At 41.7% G+C, this 13,852-nt stretch overlaps 1 protein-coding gene across 1 annotated transcript in view; it reads left to right on the top strand.

The window, feature by feature from the left end:
• The first annotated feature begins 520 nt into the window (after positions 1-520).
• Positions 521-13,852, top strand: part of LOC131440186 (homeotic protein empty spiracles) — a 91,320-nt gene continuing 77,988 nt past the window's right edge. The window contains exon 1 of the mRNA XM_058611249.1: positions 521-1,702. Within this exon, the coding sequence (XP_058467232.1) occupies positions 883-1,702 (820 nt within the window). The 5' untranslated portion in view covers positions 521-882. The remainder of the gene's footprint in view (positions 1,703-13,852) is intronic.

Here is a 13,852-nt window from a genome sequence, read left to right on the forward strand (position 1 = left end):
ATATGCCATTATACTCATCCGACGCGGAGAGTGGGGTGTATGAACGAAAACCTCCCATCAGGATCGAGGCAGGAGTGCGGATCTTGGTTGGCTCGAAATAACGTGTCGGAAAGACGCACCAGTTGAAAAGGGTTAACCTAGAATACACCCCACAGGACAGAGCGCAGAGGCACCTACAATTAAAGCCGGTGCCAGTGTCAGATACGCGGTGAAACGGATTCAGCAACCACATCACGGGACTACTGGAGAGCTTTGACATTGTCCAATCACAGCTGACTGTGGCCTGACGTTTTGTATATAAATTGGTGGAATCTTGCCAGCCGGTTGGCTCCGCCCCTTTTCGAAGTTTCTTTTCCCATACAGAGTCACTCATTCGGTCCAAGCGAGTTTGCGGTGAGCTTTGCGAGAAGCTTGTGTTTGCTCGGAATCGTTGTGGTAGTGTGCCCGCCGTCGTTTCTTTGCATGTATTGGAGTGCCTAGGCAGCTAATGTAGCAGCTTTTTATTATGTGGCCAGGCGTCGTTGAACGTGGAACGGTTTACGTGCGTGCGTAATCTGCGGGCCTCGTGAAGTGTTAAAAGCGTTGTTGTTGTTTCGTTTTGTTTTTGCCGTTCCGGGCGGCCGGGGTGTTAAACGAGGCATGAACGAAAACACTCGAGAACAAATTAAGCTGTTTGCAGTGGAATGGGCGCCCGAGAGTCCCATCGCGGTTCTAGTTAGACTTTCAGGTGATTTTCTCGCTAGTGATTAAGCTGTAAACACATTGTAGCTGAAGTTTTTGCGGTGTTGATTTGAAGTCGGTGAACGCTAGAAATAGTTCGTGATATGGTGCCAAAAATAGCATGGTACATCGAAAACTTTACGATTTTTAGCTCGGTATAGTATGATGCCACTAGTGTCGAGTTCGATGATGGCCATGTCAACCCAGAAACCTCGGATAGGATTCAGTATCGAGTCTATCGTGGGAAGTAGGCTATCGAAATCGCCGCCGCATTATTCCCCGAATAGTGATAATTCGGAGCGACCGTTGAGTCCTCTCAGTGATAGCAGTTACCCTAATGAGCTTCCCACTCATTTGAGATTCCCGATTACACCGTCGGACATTCAGCGAACATTAAGACTTCCAGTGAACTGCTCTCCTAGTGACTATAGTTCGCGTATACAGCAATTGCACCATAGTTCCTCATCTCCAATCGATCTGAATCGTAACAGTCGACTTCCGGAGTCTCCTCAAAGCCAAGATTTATCGCGATTAGATAATAGTAAGAGTCCACCGCCACCTCAGACACGACTGACTCCCGAGGAGACGATCTATCGAAGATCCAGAAGTCCGTCTCCCCAGCATCCTTTAGTGCCGGGTTCGATGCCAACCAGTAAGGGACCGATCGTAGTACCCGGCATACCGGCAGGTTTGGTTCGACCGTTCCCGGTTGGACCGCCTCCGTCCCACATCGGGGAACTGAAATCCATACCACAGTTTATGAACACCCAGGAGATGGTTCAGGCTGCCCACAACCAACACCTTCTGGCAGCTCAGTTCCAAGCAGCTGCCGCGCTGGCCCACGTTCAGGCCGGCCAAGGATTCCCGCCACCACATCCGGGCCATTTGCACAATCCGAACATCCCTCGCGATAGTTACCCGCTGTATCCGTGGCTACTGAGCCGTCACGGTCGTAATGTGTTCCCGCCACGATTTCCTGGAAGTAAGTCATGTTTTTATTACGGCTTCACACAATTATTTTTTATGATTATGACTATTCGGTGCGAGCTGCCACATCTACATACAACCGGCGGTTTGCTCCGGCTTGCTTTGGAAGCAAGTGCCTTGAAAGACACACTTAATTTTAACGGAAATTATGCTAATTTCATGATTGTTTTGTTTGGGTAATGTACTTCATTCGTGGTTTGTGGTCTAGTGAGGCTACTGTAATGTGGGTTGAAGTATCCCGACCTTTTTTTAATGGTGAAAAACTCTTGATACACTTTTGTATGTATTTTGGTTTTGATACATGACGGTGATAATCCATTGTTTCGAAGAAAATTGCTGTAATTTAGCTGTTGAATCAGGGAGTAAGATTCCGCAAAGAGTTGAAATTAAATTGACTTGTAATTAGATTTGTTGCAGATTGATAACATTCTTTTTAACATTTTTTGGTACCCCACAGGAAAGCAGGTTGAAAAAGTATTGACGGAACGCATAGCAGAAATGAAAATTTGTGATTAAAATGCCGCAGAGACAGGACTCGAGCATGCAACTTTGCCTATCCGGGAAAGCAGTTTTGTCAATTAAACTACCGCACGTAAAACATCACACAGAAATAAGTCTAATTGAACAGAACAGGCGTTACGCAGTTCAATGAGTAATCAAGATCCTGTGGAACTCACCTGCTAGAAACCACTCCAGATGCTTTGTATATTTTGTTGTTGACTGTTGTTTGATGCTTTTGGGGTTCGGGACTTGTCGCTGTGGAATTTCTTTTCTCAAATTTTCATTGCTGCTATTCGATTCGTCAGCCTTTTTCCAATCTGTGTTTTTTCTAATATATATAAAAATGCAGTTAGAGTTTTTTCTTAGTTCAAGGTGACTACGTCTTAACAAACTGAATAAATCAATAATACTCTCTCTAATTAAAATCACTCGATTGAGTGTATGATTATCATTGGATTTAGCAAGTATGTAATTAAACAACGAAATGAAACTTGATCTTTAATCAACGTAGTCTTCCAATTGAACTTCTTTGAAGCAAATAAGTTTGAATTAAAATAAATATTCAACATTTAATGTTACTAATTTTTTGTTACTGGCATACAAAAAAGCTATAGAATTTCAGTAAACCATATCAATGTTTCGAGAGCAAGGTGTGCTTCGGAGCACGATACAAGTTCCATGACGATTCAAATTCGACGCGTAAGTGCCCTGCAGTTCAAATTGAACTTAAACTGTAACTTAATAATTCAACTTAAATTGCCTGTATCTTTGGACTTGAACTCAACATTGATTTAAAATTTAATGTTCCGTAACGTAATGACTTTACTGGTGAACTGAAGAGTAGTAATATTCTTACTTTTGCAAATATTGTTTTTTATCCCGAAAATGGTTGGTTTAAATTTGGACAACCAAGCATAGTTAAAATAAAAACCGATTGCTGCATGCCGTTCTCCTCTAAAAGCTTCTCCTGATCACCAACGGAGTGTCGCTGGTGAGGTTCTAACGCTGCGTGACGCTGAAAATGTTTTATCATGCAATGGTGAATTGCACGCGAACGATTCATAAAATGCTCCATAAATAGATTGTTTTTTAATTTATGTGTAAGAAACACGTTTTCTAGATGTTCTTTAATCAAGCCATTTCAAATAAATGAACTTAAAAAGTCAGAACTATGCTGATCATGTTTCTGCGAGTTGTTTCAGATTATGACTCAACGTTACGTAACTCATTTAGGGGTTATCCTGTTCGGGCTTGAGGCACGTAACTATTTTGAAATTTCATTTTCGTTTCGTCTTTGAATCGTCAGTTCAGAGCAGAGCCCTCGTTAGATATAGTCCGTGAAAGCGGGATCATTACGAATCCAATTTTAATTTGGATCTACCGTCTAGCATTCGCATTGCATGTCCAGTTCACTGGAGACTGTCCCAGCAAAGCAAAGTCCTGGCATTACATTCCTTTTGTGGAATTTGGCCTTTCTGTTTCAACAGACTTCGCAGCCGATTCTTACTGTACAGAATCATTGCATGGCTAGTACTATGGATCCTACTGACACTAAGAATCCTTCCAGGTCGGGGATCGAATATACGACAACTGACTTGTAAGACCAGCGTCCTATGCATTGAACCGCCAACCCGGGACAGTCTTTATCCATTTCATGACGCCACAAAACGACCACATTGACGCGAGAGAAAACGACAAGTTTTATTAATTATTAATTCATGACAACGACTTCATCGCACCAATAAACGAATTCACAGGTTTCATTTCAGCTCAAATGGCTCAATAGATTTTCGTCTGCACTTCACTAAATCCTTTTCTAAAAACCTTTTTCAATCTTCCTAGTGGTGTAATGATGCCTTTTTCATATTATTTATATTTCCAAAAATATCATCAGAAGATTCTGTCAAGATTTTTTTCGAACTTGAATAAAATCAAAAACTTTCTTTTGTATAAACTACCATCATCGGATCTGGATAAAATCGCACACTATCTTTTAAGACGCTGAGAGTTTTATTTTGAATCATGATTTGTGAAATTCGGTTAAATCGTTGCTGAGAAATCGTAGTGAATTCCGGTTTTGGAGCTTTTCTTCACTATTACCGATGCGGAAGGAAGCGGAAACCGGGGACTGGTAGTCTCAAAGTAGATTTATATATCCACTAACTAGCATGGTCTGCAAACGGTATGCCCATAAATTAATATGAAAAATGAATTGCTATAGTTTTGAGTCCAACTTTGAAGCTTTTCGTGATTTTCATCTTCTATATCGGTTTGAATTTTAAAAACTCATCATCCTGTAATTCCAAAATCGGAAGTCAGAATCGGGTAAAATTCAATCATTTTGTATGGGACCATAAACCCTTTAATTTGATTTTTTTAATTCGATTTGGCATTTTTTGAGAAAACGGTTGAGCTTTGAGAAATGATTCAATACTGGAACCGAAATCCGAAAACTGATGTATCCGAAGTCAGATAAATTCACCTGAGGAGTTGTATAGTGTACATTTGATTCAAAATGTGTTGTCTTTTTTAAAAATCGTAGTGCGAATTAAATTTGTTGGTACCTTCCACATCGAAAACTGAATTCCGCTTAAATTGAAATATGTTTATTTGGTTATCAACTATCCAAATCTGCAAATCCGATAAACCTATCTAATTTATGTGAAATGGGCATTTCTATACTAATCACCTTGTATTTACTAAACCGGAAGTCGGATCTGACTAAAAAGCATGATGTTTTATAGGATTTTAAGACCTTTCATTTGAATCTTTAATGATTCTCAAATTTCATTTGAATTTTAGATCGGTTCAGCCTTCGTCGATAAAAAATGAGTTACGCTATTTTAAGTTCGTTTCACTTATCATGCTGTAGCTCCGGAACTGTTATGAAAAAAATGACATGAAAAAGGATACTGTACACTGTCTTAGTGATATTTAGTAACAATTGTTTGTAATAGTATAAAAATCGTGTTTCACGTTGCTCCCAAGCATTGCTTTATCATACAGCGCTCAAAATTCGCACTACTGGAATAAGGCGAAAAGTCATTTATACAAAAATATCGATATCTCCGTTAAAAATGGTTGGATTCTAAACAATCTATGGCTATTGGATAGCTATTACCTTGCGGAATCTAAGTCTAAAAACATATTCCGTCAATTGTGACAGATATTGTCAAAAAACTGAACTCTGTATAACTCAAAAAGTAATCCGATCTCAAAACCTTTCAATAGCGTTCATGGTGACGGGTAGACCTTTCATTTGCGACTTGTTTGATCAAAATCGATCCAGCCATCTCTGAGATCTCGACCTCTTTGTTGACAACACACATACACACACACACACACACACGGACATTTGCTCAGTTCGTCGAGTTGAATCGAATGGTATATAACATTCGGTTCTCCGGGCCTCGGAAATTTCTAAAGTTTGAGCGAATTCTATACCTATTTTTTTATATTTATAAAAAAGGTACCAAATAAAATTCTTTCAAAAGTTGATCCAAATCCGACTTGCAGCTCCGGTACTATAGTTCGATTAGTGAAAATGTTCAATTTCATGAGTATTTTTTTCACAAGTGATGGTGACACGAGGTGCACATTTCTATAAAATTTATTGGTTAATTCATCTAGTTGGTAGACCTTGTTAGTTAGTGGACATATAAATCTACTTTGGGACTTCTGGTGCCCGGTTTCCGCTTCCGAATGCTCGATTTCTCAGCAAAGGTTAAACCGATTTTCACCAATCATGATTCAAATTAAAGCTTCAAGTGTCTTAAAAGATACTGTACAATATAATCCAGATCTGATTTCCGGTTCTGAAATTATAGGGCAATGAGTATCAAAACTTTCAAACTGTCATACAAAATGATGCTATATCGGTACGCTTCGGTACGTGCTGGTACGGAAAAAGAAGAAAACCGCCTAGCACACAGCGTGCTTTGTTCAATTTGTATAGCGTGCAGGGTTGCCACATTTAAATCGATATTAATTTGACATATCTCAACTTTCTTTGCGTTTCGCCTTCGGCTCGTCAGTGCTTAAAGCAGTTCAAGTAGAACTGCCATCTCCGTCTAGCAGTCCAACTTAAACCGCTAAGCAGACGCAAAGCTTACACAACTTATGTAACACTTATTGGATATTACACAGGGTGCAATATCCTTTCTGACGACTCGGGCGTAAACGAATGACGACTGGCTACTGGTCGCCGCAGAGTTTGAATGTTTACGCCCGAGACTTCAGAAAGGATATTGCACCCTGTGTAATATCCAATAAGTGTTACATAAGTTGTATAAGCTTTGCGTCTGCTTAGCGGTTTAAGTTGGACTGCTAGGCGGAGATGGCAGTTCTACTTGAACTGCTTTAAGCACTGACGAGCCGAAGGCGAATCGTAATGAAAGTTGAAACAAAATATGTGTTTTTTTTGCACAAAACAAAAAACCCCTAAATGTTGACATATCTGTTTACAAATTGAAAAGGGGATGGTAGTTGATACCACAGAAAGTTTTCGATTTTATTCAATTTAGAAAAAAAAATCTCGACAGAATCTTCTAGTGATGTTTTTGAAAACATAAATAATATGAGAAAGGCATTATTACACCACTAGGTGGGTTTTATTAATGTAATTCGAAGAAAGAGCATGCCAAAATCAGCCTTGAGTCACATTTGTCTCACCATCTATTCAAAACAAAAGGTTAGCCATATTGAAAATGTGAGTAAAATTTCACCTCAAATTGCTCAATATACTTTTTCTGCAAATACGCATTGCGGTTATGACGTAAGACCATCATCAGTACTACGTGTATCGAATTAGAAATGAATGGATCAAGACAATCGGGGAATATCTGACTTTAAAAGATTACATTTATTTTTAATCCGTAAGCTCTTCAAAGACTCATATAATTAATATCACAACCCAAATGTTATAGTTTGTCGTATTGTATGAAGATCGTCAATAGACTTTTTGAAATGATATATTCCCAGGCGCACACTTAAAAAATGTTTCATCTTCTTAGATGCCCATAAAAGGAGCGTCGCGATTCACTTACATTCACAATACATAACATGTAAAGATAAGTCACAGTTAATTTAACTGAAGTTTACATCGATACAAACGCAAAATTTATATTTACATGTTAGTAGATGTAATATTGTGTCATCACCGAAGAAATTACGGCATACTTGAATTTACGTCAAGCGTAAATTTCATTTTTTCTAAGAGTGCGATTTATACAAAATTCTTAAGTGTTCAGTCGATGAGTTAACGAAATTATTGTAATATTAGAACATAGCAAAGTTTTGAATATTTGTCCATATATGGTTCCGCGTTGTGTTTCATTGTGGGGGAAGAGTGGGGCATGACTGATAATTAAACTACACAGATAAACATATTTTGTGAATTTACATCTTTTTTCATGCACATATTTGGAACAAGAAATTTAACATAAAGTTACTTCACGGCTCTGTATTTTTCAATCTGCTTTTAAAGCAAAACCAAGCGTTATTTTAAAAATACAGTTCTAATATCGTTCTACATCGATGATGGTTTTCATTTGAATTAGAAGTGCACAACGAATATTTACGGAGTTTCGTTTTAGTAATATTTTTACATAGTCAAATTTCCTTTCTGCTATGTATTTCTTCATTTGAGTGCTGAAATAAAAACTGTTAGAATTAATTAGTATTTCTAACATTTTCATTTATTGTGTCCTACTGCTTTGAATGTAGAATCAGAATTACATATAGTACCGCCATGCCCGAAAATTTTGCTTTTGAAGAAAACGGGCTAGTCGATTGGTCATAATTGGCACGAAAGTCGATTGGTCACAATTGTTTTGTTGAAATGTTACTGTGCAGTGTGTTGTAATTGCAAATGAAAACCTTAAATTGTTTAGATGAAATACTATGGTGAAAGTTTATAACTGTGATTGAGCAAATGAGCAAGCGAGTTTATTTTCAGTCAAATTCACTACAAAAATCTGTTCCGGATAAGTCGCAATATGCTAAAAATGTACAAAAAAATCAATTCATCAATGTACTTTGTATTTTGCAATTCATCAACTATTGGATCTACTTCATTTCATTCAACTGACCGGTATTTCTTGGATCGTGCGAAAATAAATTGAAAAATTAAATCGATCAACTGCGGAATCTAACGAGAGTCTAATGTCCGACCGGGCTGTCCCAGCAGCCATCGCCAGCACCGCCGTCTCAATGCCAGAATTCAATCAAATCCAATTAAAAAATTAATCCCTAATTTCCAGTTAAGAGGGATTATTGCTATTTCCTTCGGCTGCAGGCTTCTGCCGGAGTCCGGAGGCACGCTGTGCCCCCGTACTGACGTGTCCGCTTCCGTCTTCCCGAGAAGTAAAATTAAAAGTAAATATTGTTATTTACACCCGAGATCAAACCCCGACGATGGCATGGGATTTAGGCGCTGGCTGGCTGCGTGTGCGCATGGCATGTGGAGAGGGGACACAGCTGAATCTGCGGGGATTTGATACCATGCTGTGGGTCCGGCGAGTCAATCAAAATGTATGCTCGAATGGTGTTTAGCTCGAAATAACGCCTAGTGTGAATGGTGTGGAAAATGTCAGATCGTTTTACGCGATCCTGTTTTTTTTTTGTTTCTATTCTGTGCGCTTTGCTGTTACAGCAGTTTTTTTTCTGTAGGGTCGGCATTCGGGTGAGTGTGCTGTAAATAAAAAGTAATAATGCATGAATAGTGTGTTAATGCTTTGATAAATAGAAATGATAGATGCGGCGTCGAAGGGAAAATGGTGCGACATATGCGTTATGATATGGCGTTTAATTTTTAGCAGTTTGGGATGTGAATAATGTGCATCTGTTTTTTTGCTTCTTGGATTTACCATAGTTGATTTAGTTGAAGTGTAAAACAGACACCCTTGTTGGATCGTCAGTATTTCACACAATGCAGCTTAAGTTACTGCATTATCGGGACATTGACGACGAGGGGTTTGATTGTCGTCCGAAAATCGTGAATGGTGTAGTTTGATTTAAAGTTATTGAACGTTTAAACAGGAAATAAAATCTTACAATCGTCTTTTATATTTGTTTTGAAGACTGTACATGAAAAAATACAGCAGTCAAAAACGGTAACTAAAAATACATTTCAGTCGGGTATTTTCAAAACTCTGTGGAATAACTGAACACATATTAGCTATGTTTTTGCAAAGTTGGTTTAACCAGCCTCTTGGCTTCTAGGTCTTCTAGGCCAATTGCATGCACCTTGGGCTTAACGCTACCTATCAAATCATCTACAACACTTGCGCCATCTTTCTTAAATGGCACGATGCCATTTTCGACCAAAATAGATAGTCGTCTTCATGGGACCGGAAAAGGTCAGCATTCGTATTCGTATTCTTCTTTATATATTCGATCGTTGCTGGTCGTTATGTATGGCTTGCAGAATTTGCCGCATTTACAGATGGCCTACCATACCAAGTACGTATGGGAAAATTTGACGACATTTTTTTCCAGAATTCCTCAGAGTATCCAGGCGGGACAAAAAACTCCAAACCAGTGATCTGCTTGGTGTCAGTCTCAATGTACGTCTCATCGTCCATCGCGATGCATTTAAATATACTCTGTTGGTTGGTTCGGTTGGGCGCCTTCTTTACCCTGAAGACAGGAAGATCGTCCCGCTTAATTGTCTGCTGGATGAACCAGATGGAAGAATAGACCTTCCCGAATCAAATGGTTTGGATTACGCTTGAAGTAATGCGTGTTCAAGCAGTTGCATTTTTTATCTTTTCTTTTGCTACCAACTGTGGCATGAACTTTTCCAAGACCGCGTCTATAATGTTTTGTCAAAGCCTCGACAAACCCTTTGACAGATTGTGACGTACATGTAAACATTACACTCTAAACTAGTTTTACTAAAATTGCAATCTATTATTTTTATCCATGGAACACAAAAGAAAAGGTTACATTTTTGTTGAGTACAGTCTTTTTGAAATCATTTGAAGTAATATGATGACTATCATCAACTGAAACAGCCGATTTACACAGGTTAAAAGATAAAACAACTAAAATACAAGTTGAATAGAAATGAAGTGAATCATCGCGGAAATGACAGTATTTTTAATAGTACATTATAACTGATAAATCAGAAAATCCAACCCATATTTTGCGTTGCCGATTGGATTGAGAACAGCAAATTAAAGCTAGCATTTGAAGGATTATTTTAGTTGTTCTGACGAATTAAAAAGGTGAAATTGAGCATTGATAATTATGTAAAAATGTTCACTCTCTTTAACAAACTGTCTAGTTGTTGTATGACGTAGGATTCTAAGGGCCTTCCAATGATTCTGTACACCATGAATCGACTACGCAGTCTGTTGAAACAGAAGGTGAAATTCCACAAAAGAAATGTATGCAACACAAAGGCTTTGATTTGTAGCACTGCAATTTAGAAACGAAAACACTATAAAACGTTTATGTATCCGAAAGTTTGTTACCAAATCTACAAAAAACATTTCGGCATTTCTGTTGGTATTGGATAAACAATCCCAGCTAACCAATAAGCTCTAATAATAGCATTTAAATAGCCTTTTCTGAGCACAAAAGTGCTTATAGCTCAATATATGCAATCTGAATCATCTGTTGTAAATCAATTAGAATTCAGATGCACACCAGCCATAAAAAAGCATTATTTGTGAATAGCCGTATATTTTGCCAAAGTCGGCCTTAATTCAAGTGCGATTGAAATGCCAATTAGCGATTATTTGCTGTCATAATGCGGCATTAGTATTTACTTATTGGTTACCGGGGATAAAATGCCTGCGTAACTCAAAAAATAAGAAACAGAGAAACAAACCAATGTTTTTTTTCCATATCTCGATTTTATTCATTAATGGCTACTTGAGGAGAAATGCAATTGTTCTTCAACGGGTCAGGGTTATTTTGCCGAAAACCGTTTCGCAGAAAGCCATTTCGCCGAAAGCTGTTTCGCCGAAAGCCATTTATTCGAAAGGGGCATTTTGCTGAATGACATTTTGTCGAATGACATTTCGGAAAATAGACCACTTAACCAAATGACATTTCACTGAAGGTCATTTTGCCGAAAGGGTCATTTCATCGAATCCTGCCATTGTCTTAATATTGCAATTGGAACTGATTTAAAATGAAGAAAAATGAAAGATGATAGCGTTGAACGAGTGTTTTTTTTTTTTTTTTTTTTTTTTACAAGGTGAAATGCATTTACGCACGGAGTGTGGGACTCTCCACAGGACTACCCAACTGTTGATTGGAACTACCCACTAAAACACCTTGGATCTCCAACCCTACCTCCCCGGCACCACCGCTAGGTATTACTTCGGGGTGGAAGGCTATTGGTGCTCACAGCACCCTCCCCAGATTTATGCAGAATGGGGATCAGCATCCTGCTCTCAAGGGATCGACCAGTTGGATGACGAGGTCGGTCCAGTGATGCCGGCTGGAGGGTAACTTCCGGTTCACTGGCGCCTCGACGACCCAAAACTGATGCTACGTCGCGGAACTACTCGACTAGTCTCCGCCGAAAGATCTAGTCTACACCGACGGAGGGTTCCCCGACGAGGGAAGTCCTCCCGAACCGACGCTTACGGTACGCGTCTACGACCCGACCGAAAGGATGCCTAAGTCGATCCAATGATTCCGGTTGGAGCGTGGCTTCCGGTTCACTGGCGCTCAGACGATCCTATCGGTATCACGCGACGATCTACTCATCTAGTCCCCGACAGAGGATCTAGGCTACTCCGACGGAGATTTCCCCGGCGAAGGAGAATCTCCCGACACCGAGTCTCTTACACCACACGGGACACCCGATGGAGTGCCGAGGTCGGTCCTGCGATTCCGGTTGGAGCATGGCTTCCGGTTCGCTGGCGCCTCGACGACTCGAATCGGTGTTGTGGCGGCTACTCGACTAGCCCCCGCCGAAGGATCTAGCCTACACCGACGGAGAGTTCCCCGACGAAGGAGGCCCTCCCGAAACCGACGCTTCGATTCCCGTCAACGCCCGACCGAGAGGATGCCTGGGTCGGTCCAGTGATTCCGGTTGGAGGAAAGCTTCCGGTTCACTGGTGCCCTGACGATCCTAGCGGTATTACACCACGATTTACTCGTCTAGTCCCCGACGAAGGATCTAGACTACTCCGACGGAGATTTCCCCGGCGAAGGAGAATCTCCCGACACCGAGTCTCTTACACCACACGGGACACCCGATGGAGTGCCGAGGTCGGTCCCGCGATTCCGGTTGGAGCATGGCTTCCGGTTCGCTGGCGCCTCGACGACTCGAATCGGTGTTGTGGCGGCTACTCGACTAGCCCCCGCCGAAGGATCTAGCCTACTCCGACGGAGAGTTCCCCGACGAAGGAGGCCCTCCCGAAACCGACGCCTTCGATACCCGTCAACGCCCGACCGAGAGGATGCCTGGGTCGATCCAGTGATTCCGGTTGGAGGAAAGCTTCCGGTTCACTGGCGCCCCGACGATCCTAACAGTTTTACGTACTACTCGTCTAGTCCCCGACGATGGATCTAGACTACTCCGACGAAGAGCTTCCCGACGAAGAAGGTTCTCCCGGACCGACGTTTATTCGCTGATCCCTCTTGAGCCTGCTACGGTACGCGGCTGACCTGTTGTTGATCCGCACTCCATTTCCGCTGCAATATTCCCGCAATTTGGGATGCCGCGGTCGACACTGCGTTCCAGTTCTCTACGCAGTGGCACATTCTCTGGATCAGGTTTTCCGGTGTGGTGTCCCTGCCGCATGCCTCCAGTAGCTCACTCCTTTGAGCCGCGAAACGGGAACATGCGAACAAGACGTGTTCAGCCGTCTCGATCTCGTCTGGGCAGCCAGGACATACAGGGGATGTCGCGTGGCCGAACCTGTGGAGGTACCATCTGAAGCACCCGTGCCCTGTTAGGAACTGCGTCAGGCCGAAGTTCACTTCTCCGTGAGGTCTATCTAACCAGCTCGAGACCCTAGGTATGAGCCGATGTGTCCACCTGCCCTTGGTTGAGCTGTCCCACTCTTGTTGCCATCTGCGTAGAGAAGCGGCTTTGGAGGCCCTACGGGCGTTCCTGTCTCCTCGCATGCTGTAGCGCTCCGCGTCTTCCTTCACTATCAGACTGATAGGCATCATGCTTGCAACCACGCAGGCCGCATCCCTCGATACAGTGCGGTATGCACTGATTACGCGAAGACACATCAGTCTATGCGTACTCTCCAGCATCTGTGCGTTGCGTTCCACATTCAGTGCCGACGCCCATACCGGGCTGCCGTACCTGAGGATCGAAACTGCCACTCCTGCCAGTAACCTTCGTTTACTGGAGCGCACAGGCGAGCTGTTGGCCATCAAACGAGAGAGCGCCGCGATCGCTGTTGATGCGCGCTTGCAGGCGTATTCAACGTGCTTGCTGAAACTGAGTTTGTCGTCAAGCATCACACCCAATTGCTTCAGTGATCTCTTGGAGGGGATCACGCAGTCTCCGGCATGTACCAGCGCCTCCTGTTCCGATTTGCGGTTATTTACCACCATCACTTCTGTTTTGTGGTGCGCGAGTTGCAGTTTCCTGCTACGCAGCCAGTCCTCCACCAAGCAGATTGAGTGTGATGCACTCAGTTCGACCTCTTCGATGGATTCG

The sequence above is a fragment of the Malaya genurostris genome, chromosome 1 (genome assembly GCF_030247185.1).
Source record: "Malaya genurostris strain Urasoe2022 chromosome 1, Malgen_1.1, whole genome shotgun sequence".
NCBI classification, from domain to species: domain Eukaryota; kingdom Metazoa; phylum Arthropoda; class Insecta; order Diptera; family Culicidae; genus Malaya; species Malaya genurostris.